General features: G+C 37.6%; 1 protein-coding gene across 5 annotated transcripts in view; it reads left to right on the plus strand.

The window, feature by feature from the left end:
• DAAM1 (dishevelled associated activator of morphogenesis 1) overlaps nucleotides 1–11,990 on the plus strand; it is a 162,313-nt gene extending 150,323 nt beyond the window's left edge. For all 5 annotated transcript variants that reach the window (XM_081047326.1, XM_081047328.1, XM_081047325.1 and 2 more), the window contains 5 exons: nucleotides 128–235; nucleotides 1,605–1,665; nucleotides 4,497–4,628; nucleotides 8,018–8,188; nucleotides 9,261–11,990. In XM_081047326.1, the coding sequence (XP_080903452.1) occupies nucleotides 128–235; nucleotides 1,605–1,665; nucleotides 4,497–4,628; nucleotides 8,018–8,188; nucleotides 9,261–9,470 (682 nt within the window). In that variant the 3' untranslated portion in view covers nucleotides 9,471–11,990. The remainder of the gene's footprint in view (nucleotides 1–127; nucleotides 236–1,604; nucleotides 1,666–4,496; nucleotides 4,629–8,017; nucleotides 8,189–9,260) is intronic.
• The last annotated feature ends 7,430 nt before the right edge of the window (nucleotides 11,991–19,420 follow it).

Raw genomic sequence — 19,420 nt, forward strand, 5'->3', positions numbered from 1 at the left:
AAGAATGTCCAGATTTTGAAATTAAGGCAGCAATATGGCATTCTTGTGGGTTCCACCACTTGAATAAATGTACAAATCATATGCAGAGATTACCAATGGTTAACGCTCTTGTCTTCTTTAATTGTAGGAATATTACACTTTTACACTATCTTATAACTATTGTGGAAAATAAATACCCCAAGGTTCTCAATCTAAATGAAGAACTGCGGGATATTCCTCAAGCAGCAAAAGTAAAGTAAGTATTACAGTTTTGAAATCACTTGACCTGTCCTGTAGCCATCGCGATAGATAGCTTTGCATGAAAAAGGTCCTTCTGTTTGCTTTCCCCTGAATACTGCTATATGAAATAAAGTTTGAATCTTATCCCAATCTCTCAAATGTACTACATGGTTTTAAATATCTACTCATATATACTTGTTCTAGCTCCTTTGGAATACTCCTGCATGTAATGTCTAGCTTCCATAAAATCTTATTATGAGTTTATACAAGAGTACGTTTTACAAGTTAAGGAATGTGGTGGTTTTCACTAGTACTTTTCAAAAGCAGTTCTATGAAAATACAGGTAGGAGTACCCTTAGTTAAATGAGGGTAGATGGTTAAGCAAATAGAAGACCTAATGTCAGGGCGTAGCTGGTAATTTTCACATGTGCACACATACCCAGAAACCAAGGCAGCCTTTTAATGGAAAGCAGTCTTTATGCAAATAAAGAAACTAAAAATAAAAAATGGAAAGCTGCCAAACTTTGACTACAAGCTTCACACCACTTTTCAGAGGCTGAGAAGCAGGCGATTTTTCTTGCTGTTCTCTCTTCCTCCTTTAGGCCTTAAAAAGAAAAAAGAAAAAATTTAAATGTATCTTTTTGCGGTGAAGTTGGAAAGGATGATAAGTAGGCTAATGTTTTCCCTCTGTTCATAGGGTTTGGTAGAAATGTACCACAGAAGACATAAAATTAAAATGTTAAAGTAAATGAAGTATTGTTGAATTTGTTTACATATGAATTATCTGCGAGAATGAAGTTGTAATCGCTGATGTTAAAAGTCACCAGGCATTATAGGAGAAGCCCAGGAAACTTTCTGTATTTACCAAATTTTTTAAAAAGGCAATGAAAATGAAAGCTAGTTAGCATAACTTTAAGAAAAATCATTGTTGATTGAAATTTAAGCCATCACCTTGTAATTTTCGTAATTACCAGAGCTTAGTGAAAAGCAATATAATAATTATGAAAAACAAAATGTGACTATGATTGTGGATAAGCCCATTTCTTTTATCTGTTCAAATTTATTTCCACATATAATAATTTACTTAAGTGAGATTTTTGTGAGACTGAAACGTGAAATATTTATGTACAGATGGAAAGATATTTTTATCCTAATTTTAATCTATAAAATATACCTGCTGACTGTGGAATATAAAAAAACATAATTCCATACCTAAATTCCGTAAAATTAAAATGTTGTCTTTCTGTGAGATCTGAACACTGAGGGGAATTTTAAACATTTCAAAGAAACCAAGATGGACTTCCAAGCATGAACTATTAAACCCATCATACATGTAATACCTGTAAGTCTCATGTTGATTACTAAAATGTTGCTGTTTACAACAGCATGACTGAGCTGGACAAAGAAATAAATACCTTGAGAAGTGGTCTGAAAGCAGTAGAGATGGTGAGTATTTGTTTCTTGTTCTAGTTCCCAGTCTGATCACTGTCTCTAGTGCTGGTGATGTCCAGCAGATGACTTGCTGGTTGCCTTAGCATGTGGTAGGCTTGGGATGAACATTTATTGACCTCAAAAAAACAAAGAAAACCAGCAACCACAAAGAAGCAAAGGCAGGTTGTGTTTCGCCAGGCAACTCGATTGCAGGCAGCAGGATATCACGGGGTGTCACTGGGGCAGGAGCTGGAAAACTGGGCCTAGAGTTCCACCGATGTCCTGCCTGTGAAGTAGGCCTCATTAAAGTGGACTGGGCTAGATAAGCTTCCAGGACGCTGTGGGGTGTTCGTGTTCTATTCATAAATGATGTCTGCTCTCAGGAGAGCTCTGGAACGTCGCTGTTGTCTTTGAGTCGGTCCTTCGGAGAGTATTCACTGAGCAAGGGATCAGTGAATGCTCCCCGAAGGACCAACTCAAGGCGAGGAGTCATGATCACTCAGAATCCGTGCCCTGCAGGTGTCACAATGGCCAAGAACAGTCAGGCCAGTACTCAGCCTGGCCACATCCAGTTACGCACAGTGATTACAAAGGTGCCTCTGGAAGAAGGTGGATTTAGGTTAGTCTGAGGTTTGTGGAATGAATGGCATGTATTGGAGGAGATGAACTTTGAGCTGTAGCTGAGGAGGGTGAGGTGAACTTAGGTGCCTGGGAGGGAGGCCGTCCCAGGTATACAGACCACCTGGGCCCAGGCCTCTGCTGAAGGAAAGCCGGTCAGACTGCTGGAGGAGAGGAGTCAGTGGAATTCAACATGACTGTGATGGCACAGTGCCCCATCGGTCCTGTACACATGCTGCCACCTGTGAGGAGGCAGGTCTGAGGATGAGAAGCCTCACTCAGGAGAGTGGACGTAGCTCTAGTCAGGCATTTGGTGAAGGAGACTGGTTTGCAGGCAGCTTAGAAAGCTGTCCTTCTCTTAAGGATTTTTCAAATCATTTATTAATACTGCCATGAGGACCGTCCTTCTTTTCAAGTTATGTCTAATCTTTACTGTTTGTTTTTAATAAATGAAGGAGCATCTAAGTTTTCTTTTTTCCCTTGGCAGCATTGCGGGGGGAGGGACGGCGAGGGGTGCTGCTTAAAAATAAAAGATGAACTAATTGAGAGAGCTCTTTCTCCCAGCCCCAGTGGGCCCAGAGACTGTGAGTGAGCACATAAGATAATCCTCAGCTTTCAGAGGCCAAACTGGATAAGGGCCATTTGGGACGAAGATTGTTTTATTTCTTTCCAGTGGACGGCCTTCTTGAGGCGGTCATGGCAGTTAGGACAGCCCAAAAGCCTAATAATGGGACCCTTGCATCTACGCTAGTTCACAGCAAGACATGAGAGGGGGGCCCAAGGAAGTTTTATGTTTTGACTTTATTAAAGGTGGTTTTGCTGAAATCTCTCCAGGCCCTACATCATGTACACTGTAACACACTCTTCCTAAGAAAAGGGGCTACAAAAGGCTTTCCCTCTCCTGGCAGCTTACACGTCAAGTTATAGAATGGAAAGGAAATACCAAGAGACAGACCTTGGCTTGTCTAAATATTCATGTATCCTGATTGTGATTTGCACAAATTGAGTAGATTGTTTGAAGATGGAACTCACATGAAATTGTACATTAATGAAACACTTTAATATTGCTTTCACACCTCTGTACCTCACACACGCACAATGCTCACTTTCCAGGCCAAAGTACTAGAATCTTGGTAATTTCTTCCAATCGGAGCTAGCTCCATAATTTATAAGTTTCCTCTTCTATTATTTCATTTGATTCTCATAGTGATGTGGATTGTGTCCTCCTTTTACGAGTGAAGAAACTGAGGCACACACTATTTGTCATGGATAAGAACTAAATCAGAGGTAGAGCTGAATCAGCACCTATAACCTGTGACCTCTACATTTCTGCGTGTTAGTGCTTCTGCCAAAGCAGGTGCAGAAGAAAATAGAGATCCGGATTAAGTCAGTTGGTACTCAGCATAGTTGTTACCAGGACTCTGGAGTCAGGCAGGCCTGAGTTCAAATTCTAGTTGTATCATGTATCAGTTACTTGACTTTGAGCGAAGAATTTAAATCCTGTTAACCTCAATTTATGTGCCCGTGCAATGGGGATAATGCCTCACTCATAGAGGTGTTTTGGGATTAAATAAAGTGCATCCAATGGTTGAAATTAGTTATTAAAATTAGATTTGAATAATCTGTATGTAATGGAGAATGTTGATAATTAACAAGACATTAATACTAACACTTCTACCTGCCTGTTCACAAAAACCAAATGGTATGGAAATAAGAAAAATGGTAGCTGATTATGGTGCCAGATGCTACAGTTGAAATTCTACTGAGCGGGATAATCATGGTTTAGGAAGTATATAGACTTGGCAAAGAGAGAAAGAAGAAAAAATATCAAAGAACTAGCATTCTGAGCACAGAATATCAGCAATGAAATTCTCTTGCTTTCAGTCACGTAAACTTTTAATCCAGTTTGCTCTCCATTGTTTGTTTAACTTCTATTAATTTTATCCGAATACTAATCTGCATAAGTTGAAGCCAGTATAAAAAATCACACTGATAAAGTACTCACGTGGCTGGTTAAATTGCTATTTGCAAATATGTGTGTGCACGTGGGCATGGCTCTAGCATGGGGAGTAGAAGGGCAGGAGGGGGGTGGAGCATCACAGAATGTTGCAGGGCAGGTTTCGATGTGTTTGCCATTCTGATTTATTAAATTGGAGGCATATGGAAAATGAGACAAGGTGTGTCTGCATTTGAAGGCTCTGTTGACATTATCCATTCCTGTGTTTAAGGAGCTGGAATACCAGAAGTCTCAGCCCACGCAGCCTGGAGATAAGTTTGTGTCCGTTGTCAGCCAGTTCATCACAGTAGCCAGCTTCAGCTTCTCTGATGTTGAAGACCTTCTAGCAGAAGCTAAAGACCTGGTAAATGTCCCACTGCACACTGAGTGTTGTCTGACAGGGCTGGTACTTCCAGATATTATGTGTATACTTCCAGATACTATGTGTATATTTTCATTTCTAGGACTGTGATCAATTGAAACACATCCTTTTTGTTATAGGCCAAACACATCCTTTTGGCCTATGTTGCCTTTAGGTTAGTAAGACCATGAAGTATCTGAATGGTGTAAAACCAGTAAATGCTTTGACAGTTTTTTCCTGGCTTGATAGTGGATCAAAGTACTTATCTCTGGAAACCAGAAAAGAATAGATTATGAAAACCAGGATGAAATGTGAGATCAGGTGTGACCAAGGCCATGTGCCTCTGTACCTGTAACATGCTGTCCTGAGATAGAAAGTCAGGAGGACAGGTTACTCCCTCTTGTAATCTCCAGCAGAGTTTATTAAATGAGATGCATTAATTTACAGCCTCATTGCAGTAGAAATATTTTTTAATAAGACATTTCTTTTTATGATCTTTGCTATTTCAGAATTTTGTTTTCCTATATGAAGGAAAAGTTTTTGTTGGCTAATAACCAAGACCCTTAAATCCTCCCAACCCTCCTTCTCTCTCTCTCTCTGGTTATTTCCTCTTACGAATATATATATATATATATATATATATATATATATATATATATATATATATATATGCACACAAACATTCTTTCATTTATAAATGATATTAAGCCCCTACCCTGCCCTACTGAGTACTTTAATACTACCCATCTCTCAGTTGCCACAACTTTTGCTTTAACTTGAATCTTTCCTCTGAAACTTGATTAATGGATGTCATTTTTCTGTGGTCACATGTTCAGTTATAGGTATGAATGATTGTTTATATAAGTGTATACACATACTGGTTAAAGTTCAGAAGTAGACTATGTGAAGATACTTTAGCTAGTCTGATTATTAAACCCCACTTCCGACATTATTAAATAAATGGAAAGACAGCGAATATTCAAATGACTGCTGTTGGAAGTTCAATCTCTGATATCCCATGATGCCATCAGTCAAGTATGTCAGCACCCTCCGCTAGGATAGCCTCTGTCCATGTCTGTGTAAGCCTCACTACTTTGGAGAACGTGCTTTACAAAGGAAGGGACCCCCACCCCAAGTCACATGTATAGTACCTACTCCATCAAGGGCGCTAACATTTTTATAAGAATCAACACACACACACACACAGCCTATTTTTCCCCCTTTATTTTAGCGTGGGAACCGCAGTCTGGAACTAGTTTTCTTCAGATTTCTAAGACTAAAATATACATGACTTCATCATCACCAGAATTCCTAGATAAAAAGATCATTCAGGATGGCTAGAAGTGCATGAACTTGAATATTTTAGAAACTCAATTGTAGGCTGTCTATTGCTGTTTTGTTCATACCAGAACTTTTAGAAATTAGCTTGTAAAACCATGGAACAAGCTAGAGTGCTATATGTGGTGTGTGAAGAATGTTGTGTTTTTTTGCTAAAGAGCTCTGGTTTCTGATAGAATATTTCCAAATAAGTAAAACCTTGAGAACAACGCCTCAGTGAAGGGAAAAAAATGGTAAAAGAACATTTTTAACATTACTTAAAGACATGAAATAATATTTAAATTGTGATGTGTGTGTATACCAGGGGTGCCAGAAAAATGTATGCACGTAGACACTGGTCAACGTTGCTCAAACAGTAGTTTGCCGTAATCAGATGTGTCTGGACGCTGATGGTAACCACTTTGAGCACCTTCTGTAATTGCAGAAGTCAAATGTGACTTGTGTTCGTCTTTTGTTATTGGTACATATTGAGTATTACAATTTTAATACAGTTTTCCTTTCTTAAAATGTGTATACATTTTTTTGGCACCCTCTGTATGTATATACACACACACACATATATAACATAATAAAAATTGTTTGTTTAAGAATAAATATTGAGAGGGAATTGAAAGAAAATAATCAAAAATACGAAAATACAAATATTTATAAGATAAATGAGTACTGGGATGTAATAGACAACATGCTGACTACAGTTAACACTGCTGTATGCTGTATTTGAAAGGTATTAAGAGTGTAGTCCTTAGAGTTCTCATTGCAAGGGGCAAATTTTTTTTTCTTTTGTATCTACATGACATGATGGATGTTAACTTACTGTGGTAATCATTTCATGATTTGTAGAAGTCATGTCATTGTGCTGTGTGCATCTCCAACTTATACAGTGCTATATGCAATTATACCTCAAGCAAGTGGGGGAAAAACAAAAACTATAAGAGAATAGATATTGCAAACATTTCCTTTAGGTAGATAGTATCACTGAAATACCAGAAAAACTTATGCAAGAAAAATGAAAGCAGTTAGAAACTCTTGAGTTGGGAGGACTGCATAGACACTTCACAGTCTAAATATGCAGAAAACTGAAGATGTGGAAAATTTTAAGTTGAGTAGGCATCGGGATTGAGAATTCATGTGACTTTCAAGCTGGAAATACAATCCTTAGTAGCTTAGGTGTAGCAGCGTTCGATCCTACAAAACTAAGAAAAATTCTAACAAACAATTTGACAAGCATTGAACATTATTTAGGTAGTCATAATAATGCTAAGACTCCTGAGAGCATGTGATCTCAAGTTATGAAGATAACTACAAGAAGAACTAAAATGAGAAACAGTTGAAACTAAAAAGACTGAAAATACTCTTTTGTTACATAAACATAGTTTTATATTATTTTTAAAATTTTCCTTTAATATTTTGCATTTTAGCCATTTTTAACAGATTTGCATTGAAAAGCATTCTAAAACAAAGAATCTGAAAGAAAATTACATTCTCAGTCATAAATTGTGGGTTGCATTAATGATTCCATAATCAATTATCGTTTTCTAATTGAGTCCCAGGAAATATAGTAATATAACAATACCAGCATTGTTTGTCATTTAAAGGAGCATCTAAGAAGCACTGGGTCCCAGTTTGCTTTTGATATTAACCATATGGCACCAATAAATGATATGAAACTACTTCAAAGAAAAGTTAAAAGTAAAGTTTCCCTACCCCTGCTGAGTTTGCTATTAGTTTTATGTCTTGAGTGTTCTACTTTACGATATTTTGCTTTCTTGTTTTTACTACTGTTTAGTTAATAAAATGTCATAGGAGGTAATCATAGACGTTAAGCTGAAATGAGGCAGACAAGAATAAATGGTTTCAAAAGTCAAGGAGTATTAAATGTTTTACTTTAGAAGTGACTGATAGACATGTCTGGCAGCCAAAGATAAATAGAGGCTCACTAAAATCCAGCAAGTTATATTGGACTGAATTTGAGCTTGAGTCCTTCTAGAGAGATTTATATTTGATCATGGAACGCTCTCAGAACACTGAACTTCTTAAAACCTCCTGTTCTCCAGTTTACCAAAGCAGTGAAACACTTTGGGGAAGAGGCTGGCAAAATACAGCCGGATGAGTTCTTTGGCATTTTTGATCAATTTCTTCAAGCTGTGTCAGAAGCCAAACAAGAGAATGAAAACATGAGGAAGAAGAAAGAGGAGGAAGAGCGCAGAGCTCGCATGGAAACCCAGGTAAAAGAATGATTAATTGGCGATTCCGCCTCCGGAAGTTCGGCTGCTGCCATTCCTTGGTTGGTAAACAGCACTCTTGTGTGCTAGCGAGAAGGAGGGCATCAAAGTATTTTTTCAAACGCTGCTGGGAGTTTAAGTGGGTATAAAGTTTCTCTTTGGCAAGTTGGCAGTTTATATTCAAAGCCCAAATAACGATATCCACATCCTTTGATCTGGAATTCCATTTCTTAGAAATTATTCTAAAGAAATAATCATAGATTTGCACAAGAGAGCAGCAATCTTCATAATAGCCCCAATCTGGAAATAACCTAAATGTTTACCAACCATACATTAGTTCTAAATGATGTAATACTAGCTACGTGATGGAATATTGATGCAGTCCTTGAAAGTCATGTCTTCAAAGATTATTTAATAATGCAAGGAAGGTTATAAAATGATTTCTACATGACTTTGTTTTTTGGTAAAATAAGTGTTAATATAGAAAAAAATAGTGGTGGGATAGTCCCCCAAAAAAGTTCACAATGGTTACCTCTTGATAGTAGAATTAAAAATTATTTTTTTCCAGTTTTATTTATCTGAATTATGTAAATTTTCTATAGTATTTGTGTATTATTTGGCTTTTAATACTAGTAACTTGGCATGGAGCACATTCCAGGCATCTACATAGATACAGGCTAAGCCTTTGATGTAAGGAGAGTGGCATGACAAGTGTTTGCTTTAGTCTTTCTATACCATCAAAGAAACCAGTATTTTGGAGTCTGTTTAATAATGATAACTTTCTTGTTCCATTATAGAAATACAGATTGCTTCAACTGCTCTTTTCCTAACTAGACTGTCGTGAGGTTTACCTAGATTCTAGTCACAAAGCAGTGGTGACTTTTCTTCATTGTTCATTGCATCTACAATGAGCTCTTCTGTCCCACTTAGCGTTCCCATGACATCCAGGAGGGTAAGCAGTTAGAGATGAACACGCAGTGTGACTGAAGCCTTGCATATTTCACAGAATTCATCGCCACTGAAAACAAAATACAGCACTTTGGCACTTCTCTAAGAGGTTGCTTTCTTTTTGCAGCTCAAAGAACAACGTGAAAGGGAACGTAAAATGAGGAAAGCAAAGGAGAATAGTGAGGAAAGTGGAGAGTTTGATGACCTGGTTTCAGCTTTACGCTCAGGAGAAGTGTTTGACAAAGACCTTTCTAAACTGAAACGGAATCGCAAACGTATCACCAACCAGATGACGGACAGCAGCCGAGAGAGACCAGTCACAAAACTTAATTTCTAATTTTCCTTGAGTACTTTTTTAGAAAGCTCATTAGCACTCCTTTGAAGTGACTAGAACTTTTCATTACACTGCCTTGCAACCCGAACAGTGGCAATTTCTTCTTTCATCTGTGAGTGAATGTGTGAATGTATGTATGTAAATGTATGTGTATATGTATATTAAAAAATGTATATAGAAGTCTGAGTGTTGTCTGGAGACCTATCTGTATGGTAAAAACAAAAAACAACAAAAAAAATCTATGTTAATGTATGTGCTCAGAAACCGTTTGTGTATGCATTCATATTGAGTGTGGCTCATTTTCTTCCCCTGAACACCATGACTGTTCAGAAGCACAATACTATCTCCTGAAAGAGATAACAGAGACATTCCCTAGAGTAAAAACAAAAACAAAAGAAGAAGAAAACAAGCTTGAGAAATATTTTATATGGTTTCCAAGCTTGGTATACTTTGAGGTTATTTTCATTGGTGAAACTGGTGTTGGAAAAATATAGATTTAAAATGCTTTTTGATAGTTGACGATATGAAGCTGGTGCATTGCATCAGTAATTGATAGGACCAGCTTAGAATTTCTGACGTTGGTGTGGGGATACAGTCTGTAAATGTTTATTGAGGACATCTTGCACACAATCTGAATTATGTAGAATGTCAGTCAGAATTTTTTTGTGTATTTAAAACTTGAACATCAATTTTTTTCCCCCCAACTTCATCGAGTTCTCTGCCAAGCGCTCTTGATGATTTCTTCACATTGCTTTTGGAAGGAACACTATTTATCCAAATGCAATCGATGGTCTTGTTATAGAACAAGATGCCAGAATGTGCATGTTGTTCTAACAATATAGATATATAAACTTTAAAAATAAAATTCCCACCCAAGACCTAAAAGGAGAAATTCTCTGAAGGGATAAAAATTATTTTTAAAAATTTTATGGGGTGCCTTTTTTTTTTTCTTTTGTATTTTCTGTTTTGTAGGACAAGCTGCGTCTTCTGTAAATAAAGGTCTGGAATAAAGGACACTTAGTAAATGCACAAAATGTCAACAACACCCACAGAGATGCCAAGATCTATTTATCTCCAAGTATGGTTGAAATGGTTTCCTGTTTATATGTTGTCATTTTAAATTGTGTGTCAGTAAAGCTACCTGTAAAATTTCAGTCCAAAAGATAAAGCTCTCAGGGAGAAATGAATACAAACAGTGGACATTAGAAAATAAAATATAGATGCTTACCATTAATCTACCAATGCTTAATATCCTTAAATTATATGATATATAAAGAGGACTGTTACTTTTTTTTTCCTTTGCTTCACTTTATTTATTTGTAATGGGGGAGAGGGGCTAAGACTCTCTTTTTTCTTTCCATTGATCCTGTTGTGATTTGGGTTTCCTGTGGAGAGAGTAGTTTGTCCTGTTGCACTAGAACATTATTTACTCACTAAATTGAGTTTTTCAGTCAATTAACAAATATTTATTAAACACCTACTGTGTGCCAGGCATAGTAGGGCTACAATGGTAAGCAAGACAGAACCCCTAACCCCAAGGAGCTCATGTTCTAATGGGGATATTGAGGGGTGACTAGAATACCAATGTGCGCTGTACAGGAATCGTGCTATTTAAAAATAATTTGTATAAACTATAATGCTTAGCACAGGTGACATGGTCTCTGTGCTGTGTGAAAGCTGTGAAATAGTGCTCTAAGAGTTGTCAAGAGCTGTGGTTTTACGTTTTCCCGCTCATTGCAAAATTTAGTGACTTTTTACACATTATATGAAAGTAAACGAGTCTAGCAAATAAAACAGTCATAAATACACAGCAGAGGTTGTGCTCCCCCAACCCTAGTTACCCAGGTCTGCAAATACACCATGTTAAAGGTGCAGGCGGAGACGTTGTTCAAAAAAGGCTTAGAGATGAGGAGGGGTGGGATATGCGGCCGGATTTGTCCATTCCTTAACTAAAGTGCCTCTATGTACATTCTTTTCTATTTATAGCAGGAGAAATTTGGTCTGGCTCAGTTGGGGAACTGCATTCTGAAAATGGTTTTGTTTTACAGTTTCAGGAATGGACAAGTAGATGGAGAGTCACATAAAGGAGCGGATTTGTGTATCGTGTCCCTCTTGCCCCTTTGTAACCATCCTCATTTTGATATGGCCATCCTGGTAGGCCTTTGCCATTTCCATTTTTTCATTTCTTTCCCCAAAAGCTGTGTGCAGGTAATTCCATGTGCCATTGTTGAAAAAAAAAAAAAAAAAACCTACGTTTTAGATTGGTGCTGGTGTAAGTAGCCACTTTTCTCTCTTGGGTGTGTATTTTCAAGTTTTTTGTTTTTTTAAATTAATGCCAAAAAGAAAAAAACATTATAATTTGTAAACTTAATTATATGTCTTGTATCTTATTAGCTTAGTAGTTGGAACCACTTAGTCTTTAGGTGCAAGACTGTTGTTACAGTACCAAGAAAAAAATGTTGTATGTGTTATGAGATTGTACATTTTTTTTAAATAGCAATATGCAATAAAGAGATGAATTCATTGGGTGTATGTATGTATATGCTTTCTATGAGTTATTAAAATAGCATTATCAAATTTCTTTGCACTTTCCACTGTTAAATTTAAATATTGTCAGTTGTTTACTAAATCAGAAATATGTATATATATATATATGAATATGTATATTCTAAATTCTAAAGGGAGAATTTTTCATGAGATTTTTTCTTTAATATCAGCTGTTTCCCTTATCAAGTGGTGAACCTAAGTTAACAACTCCCAAGGTTTAACAGTTACGTGATACCATTCAGTTCCATGAATACTAGCTTTGAGAACCATTAGACTATGTGTAGAGAAATTTAAAGTCAAGCTTCCAGGGCTTCTTGCAGTGGGATCATTTTTAGACCATCACTGTTGAGTTAGGTGCCCATTTTCTCTACGTGGCCTATACTGGTTTAAGTCTCCATATCTCTCTTTCCCCAATTAATATGAACTCTACTGAAATCTGAAAACCTGTTGAGTCCATTATTAAGAGATGGCTTAATATCTATAAATTCTTTTACCTTAGAGAACGTTTGGAACCCTCAAGAAATGAGTTTCTTGTTTATAAGGAGTTTTACGTTTTCCATAGCAAAGAACAATCAAAATTATTTTTCATCAGTCTTGTGGGGAAAACATCAGATCTAACCTTTGGTCTCTTCCCTGACACACTTTTGTCTACAGCAATCAACTGTTTCCATGGTATCAAACAAACAACATGAACACAGGATTGCACACTATGGGTTTTTGACAAAGGAGATCCTTATTTTTATCAACCCTTAATATGTTTTTCATGGGAGAGAGGTTTCACAGTATAGTTTTTCCATGTCACGTAAGTAAAGTATTTGTTCTCTGCTTCTCTGCCTGTGGTTGCTTTCACTGACAGGAGGAAGAAAGGAGACAGTTCAATACTGGTCTTTGGTACCATCTCCCATTTCATTTACACCACTATGGTCATGTGAGGACATTTCTGTGGCGAAGGAATCTTCAGTCCCCCGTGTGATTGTTAGTGTCCTCACCCCCACCCCCCACCCCAGCCTCCAGTGTAGAGAAACTGCCCTATGTCTAATGAGATTTGGGCACCACCTGACTTCTGGAATGGGGTGCCTGGCAAGAAGATAATTGTAATGCTGAACAATGACTCAAGAAAACAGTCACAGGAGAGAGAAGGAAGTGTCTCTACCAGACTCTTAAGAAGAGAAAAATGTCTATGCATGACCAAGGCACTTCCCTACGAGATCAGGTTAAGCTGCCCTCCTCCCTTGCACATGTCCCCTCAGCTAGACTCCCTTTGATAACTTACTGTGCCCCTTGACTTCCCCAGTTTATCCAGTTCTGGGTATATCTCCACAAAGCAGCCCAACAGGGTAGCTTCTCTTTATACTTCCTTGGACTTCCATTCTGACGATTGAGACTTCAGCCCAGAGTCTAAAACTTCCTGAGTAACTCTTAGACCAATAGGACCATGCTGTCTGTTCCCTACCTCTCCTTCAGAAGCCAGGGGGAAGAACTCAAAGGAAAGGCTGATCGCTAGTGAGCTAACCACGCTTGGGCAGTTCAGATTATAAACGTTTAGATTTCTAGTGTAAGACAGTTTCTGCAAATTGACTGTCATTAGAAGGCTCAGAAGAAGATATTGTCTCTCATTCCTCCCTCCCTGTCTTTCCTCAAACCAGCTTCTTTCCATCATCATAAAGACTTCATTATTAGAAATTCTCTTGAAAAAACTTTTGCAGAAAACAGCCTTCTCCTACTGCCTTGAATGTGAGATATTTGCCCCTAAAATACAGCAGCTGTTTAGTGGCCTGACGTTTTTATGGCTGCTGAGTTCACACTAAAAGCTTGGCCTTCCAGTGTGTGCAGAGCCATACTAGGTAAGGGGTCACTGCTGAAAGATGAATGCAATGGGCAAAGGAGCCTGTCTTACATGAGCTGGAGAAATGATGCTTTGAGGTCAATTGGCCTTGACTTTCCCTCACTAGAATGTGGCAAAGGTGACCCTGATGAATCCTAACACCACCTATAGTCGTTAAAATACTCCCCACAGAAAACTGCTCCCAAGCTCCCTTGTGCTAATTTTTAAGCAACACAGTAGAACCAAATCACTGAGTTCCAGATTTATCTGTTGGCATTGGACACGAGCTGTGACCTTAGGTGAGTCTCCTAAACATCTTTATTTGCCTTTCTGGAAGCTGAACAGAACGGTTGTAGACTTCCCATTGCAGGATATAGCAGCCCTGATTCAGGTTCCCAGGCTCTAGGTGCTGGGGATTCACTGCAGCCAACTTACTAACGAGAATTAAACAAACTCCTGACTGCACTGTTTTTCCAGCACAGCCAAGAAGCCCAGCCTCCACCCTGCCTGTCTGGGAAGGGGAGAAGTGGAAGGGCAGTTGTTTAAAGCAGACTCCATTTCAGCAGGAAAGAGGCTTGTTTCAGGATTTCCTTTTGTTTTACCAGGTAACTGGTAACATGGATCCCCGAACCTCATCAGTCCCGCACTAACACCATGTGCATTGATTTAGTCATCAAATCACTGTATATCATTAATACGGCTTTCCTCTGTAGAAACTGTTGGTGACTTACCGTGTTTCCCCGAAAATAAGACCGGGTCTTATATTAATTTTTGTTCCAAAAGACGCATTAGGGCTTATGTTCAGGGGCTGTCATCCTGAAAAATCACACTAGGGCTTATTTTCTAGTTAGGTCTTATTTTTGGGGAAACACGGTAGAAAGAGTGTGGTTGGGAGAGAAGGCAGAAACAAATGAAACTAAAGGGCTGGGTCCGCTGCTGTCTTCACTGGAGTGGCCACAGCTGGAGTGCTGTGTTCTCAGGAACGCTGCATTTTAAGAGCAACAATGACAGACAAAAATGCATCCTGGTAAGGAGGTTTAAAAGCTGACTCAGAAGCATCCACTAAGAAGAAACTTTTAGCCTGCAAAATAAATTAGCAAGGACATGTGACAGGCCACCTCAGGGAGAAGACTCACAGTGTGTTTCTCCAGAAGTCAGGAAAATAACCAATGGGAGAAAGTCACCAACAAATTGATTTCATTTTTCTTAACCTGTAGAAAACTTGCAAACTCCTTTGACAACCAGCAATTGTAAAGGTGCCACGAAAGATAACGGAGTACACCCATCCTTAGAGCCAGTCAAACCCATAGACTGGATGCCCCAGAACTGATGACCATCTATCATCTCAGGCTATTGTCAGAAGTTTGGGGACTAAGTAGCAGGTTGGATAATTGATTTTTACAAAAACTTTTTATTTGGAAATAATTTCAAACTTACAAAAAAATTGCAAAATTAAAATAGCGTCAGGAACACCCTATGTGCCCTTTTCCCCGAATCACTATTGTTCATCTTGTGCCCCATTTGTGTAATCATTTGTTCTCTTGCTCTCTCTTTGTGTGTATGGTACACATGATCTTTTTTTCTGAACCATTAAAGAGTAAGTTGTATAGAACACAGCCCTTAATTCCTAAATACTCAAATGTATATTTCCTAAGAATAACTTTAGTATATTTATCAGCTTCACAAATTTGTATTGACAGTGCTATCTGATCAACTATCCATGTTCCAATTTTGTTAGTTGACATTAATAATAATGAATGTCTTTTCTAGCATTTTCCCTCTCCAGAAAAAAAGGATCTAGTGCAAGATCAGATACTGCACTTAGGTGTCATATCTCTTCAGCTTCTTAAACTCTTTAGCCCATTTCTGTCTTTTGTGACATTGACATTTTTGAAGAATAGTCCTGTGGGAGGCAGAATATTGACCCCCAAAGATGTTCATGTCCTAATCCCGGAATTTGCAAATATGTTATCTTATATAGCAAAGAGAATTTTGATTATGTTAAGGAGCTTGACACCAGGAGATTATCCTGGGACTTCCACAGAGGCCCAATGTAACCACAGGGGTCCTTATAAGAGGGAGGCAGGAGGATCTGAGTCAGAGAAGATGTGACAAAGAAGCAGAGAATGGAGTAATTAATGCAATACGATTGCAGGCTTTGAAGATGAAAGGGCGCCTTAAGCCAAAGAATACAAGTCCCCCCCAACCACCGTTTTTTTCTTTATAATTTTTCTTGTATTGTGCTTGTTTGATGTTTCTTTTTGTTAGATTGAGGTATGCATTCTTGGCTGGGAGACAGCATAGGTGGTATCAGGGAATCACACAATGTTTGTCTGCCCCTCATAGGTAACATAAATTTCCATCACTCAGTCAAGGTGTCACCCAATTTCTTCTCTGTATAATTATAGGATTTTGTTCTCTCTTGCAGTGAATAATTTCCTCATCAAAATTTCCCCCTAGATTTAGCACCCATTAATAATTTTTGGCTGAACCAATCTTTATTATAATGGCTGCAAAATGATGATAAAGTTCAGCTCCAACACTCTCTCCACATTTACCAGTTGGCCTCAGCATTCTATTTTAAGCAAAAGCTCTCCCACCTCCTCCATTGTTAATTTGCCTCTGATCATTATGGGCTCATGAATTCCTACTTTTTCCAGGGCTTAAAATTACTTACTTGACTTAATTATTTTTATGCTCAAATTAGTCCGGATTGGACCTGAGAGAGCTGTCTCAAGCTTGCTCCTGTGTCCTTGTAATATGTCCCATTTTTGAAAAGCATTTCCTAACTTTCTGGCATACAAATAGTTCTGAGTTTATCTTGTACCTACACTGACAGCCTTGGAGAGAGCCATTTATCTAAGGAACTCAGATGCTTTTAGTGGGAAATGATACTAGAGACTGAGATTAACTTTGTTTCTTGACCCTTTTCACAGACAGTGAGGAAATGCATATATGTATACATACATATAACACATACACAAATATGCATGTGCACATAAACATATATATGTATATGAACTATATATATGTATATATATATGAACTATATATATGTATGTATATATATATATATATATATATATATATATATATATATATATATACATGTTTTAGAAATGATGGCTTCACATGAATACCTCAAATTCTAATCCATCCCCAGAGGGTCCTCCTTTGCTTTCCCCTAGTCCATATTTGTATGTCTCTTCTTCCACAGTGACAACACTAACTTCCAACCACATAGCACATTTACCCATTTGCTCAATCCTATATTGAATCTAAAAGAGTTTCAAAATTTCTTCTCTACCCTACTGGAGAGTACAGAATTTGTACTTCTTCCCTCTCTACTTCCCCTCCCACATTACACTCTGTTCCAGACTGAAGTATATAATCAGAAATTGTGTTCATAAATTACATCAAATGGTCCTTTCTTCTTTTAAAAAAGATTTTTATTTAAAATATAGTTAGCATATAGTACTATATTAGTTTTGGGTGTATATAATAGTTATTCAACATTTATATACCTAAAGAAGTGATCACCATGATAAGTCCAGCAACCATTTGACACAGTACCATGCTATCACAATATTATTGACTATATTCCCCAAGCAGTACATTACATCCCCATGACTTATTTGTGATATACCTGAAAATTTGGACCACTTATTGCCCTTCACCATTTCTCATTCTTTTTAATTTTTCAGTTACAGTTGACATTCAATATTATTTTAGATTAATCTCAGGTTTACAGCGTATGGTTAGACATTTGTATAATTTAAGACGTGATCCCCTTGACTAGTCTAGTACCCACCTGGCACTATCCATATCTATTACCATATTATGAATTATACAGAGGGTGCCCAAAAAAGTACACACATTTTAACAAAGGAAAACTGTATTAAAATTGTAATATTCAATATATTGAATGTTGAAAACAAAAGATGAATACAAGTCATGTTTGACTTCTACAATTACAAGAGGTGCTCAAAGTGGTTACCATCAGCGTCCAGACACTTCTGATTATGGCGAACTACTGCTTGAGCAACGTTGACCAAAATGCCCACTTGTGTACATTTATTTGTACCCCCAGTATACCAACGCTTTACTTTATATACCCATGATTATTTTGTAACTATCAATTTGTACTTCTTAATCCCTTTAGCTTTTTCACCCTCCTTCCGTTTAATAACCCCCTCCCATCTAATACGCATCTGACACCGTACGTAGTTATTACAATATTATTGACTATATTCCTTATGCTGTACCCTACATCCCCATGACTACTTTGTAACAACAATTTGTACTTCTTAATCCCTCCCCCTTTTTCACCCACCACCCCAACGCCCCTCCCATCTGGCAACCATCAAAATGTTCTCTGTATCTGAATCTGTTTTGTTTATTTTGTTCTTTATACTCCACATATAAGTGAAATCACATTGCATCTGTCTTTCACTGTCTGACATACTCTACCCAGCACAATACCTTAAGGTCCATCCATGCCACCATAGAGGAGCAAGAACCCATTCCCTTTTCTGTCCAAGCAATATTCCAGTGTGGATAAGTACCACCTCCTCTTTATCCATTCTTCTATCAACAGACAGCAGGCTACATCCACATCTTGGCCATTGTAAACAACGCGGCAATGAACATAGATTCACACGTCCCCTCAGAGTAGCATTTTGGGTTTCCTTGTAAATACCCAGAAGTGGCATTACTGGTTTCTTTGTCTCTTTGTTATAAATAAAATAACATTTATTGTAAAGTTTTTTTGTCTTGTATAAGTATTGCTCCCTTAGCTTTTTGTTGTTTGTTTTATTTCCATTTTCATGAAGTAACTTTTTCCATCCCTTTACTTTCAGTCTCTGTGTGCTTTCAATCTGAAATGAGTTTCTTGTTGGCAGCATATGCAAGGTTTTTGTTTTCTTATCCATTCAGTCACCTTATGTTTTTGATTGGAGCATTTAATCTACTTACATTGAAAGCAATTGTTGATAGATATGTAGTTATTGTCATTTTATTACTCTTTTTTTTTTTTCCATCTTAAAGAAGTCTTTCTAACATTCCTTGTAATACTGGTTTAGTGGTGATGAACTCCTTTAGCTTTTTCTTGTTTGGGAAGCTCTTTATCTGTCCTTTGATTTTAAACAATACCCTTGCTGGGTATTAGGTCCTTGTTTTTCATCATTTTGACTATTTCATGCCAATCCCTTCTGGCTACAAAGTTTCTGTTGAGAAATCAGCTGACAGTCTTACAGAAGCTCCTTTTTAGGTAACTGCTTTTCTCTTGCTGCTTTTACGATCCTCTCTTTGTCTTTAACCTTTGCCATTTTAATTATAATGTGTCTTGTGGGCTTGCTTGGGTTCATCTAGTTTGGCACTCACTAAGCTTCCTAGGCTTGCATGTCTATTTCCTTTGCCAGGTTAAGAAAGTTTTCAGTCATTATTTCTTCAAACAGATTCTCAATCCCTTGCTTTCTCTTTTCTCCTGGTACCCCCATGACATGAATGATTTTATGTTTGATGTTGTCCCAGAGGTCTCTTCAACTATCCTCATTTTTTTGGGATTGTTTTTTTCTTTTTG

The sequence above is a fragment of the Rhinolophus hipposideros genome (assembly GCF_964194185.1).
Source record: "Rhinolophus hipposideros genome assembly, chromosome: 5".
NCBI classification, from domain to species: domain Eukaryota; kingdom Metazoa; phylum Chordata; class Mammalia; order Chiroptera; family Rhinolophidae; genus Rhinolophus; species Rhinolophus hipposideros.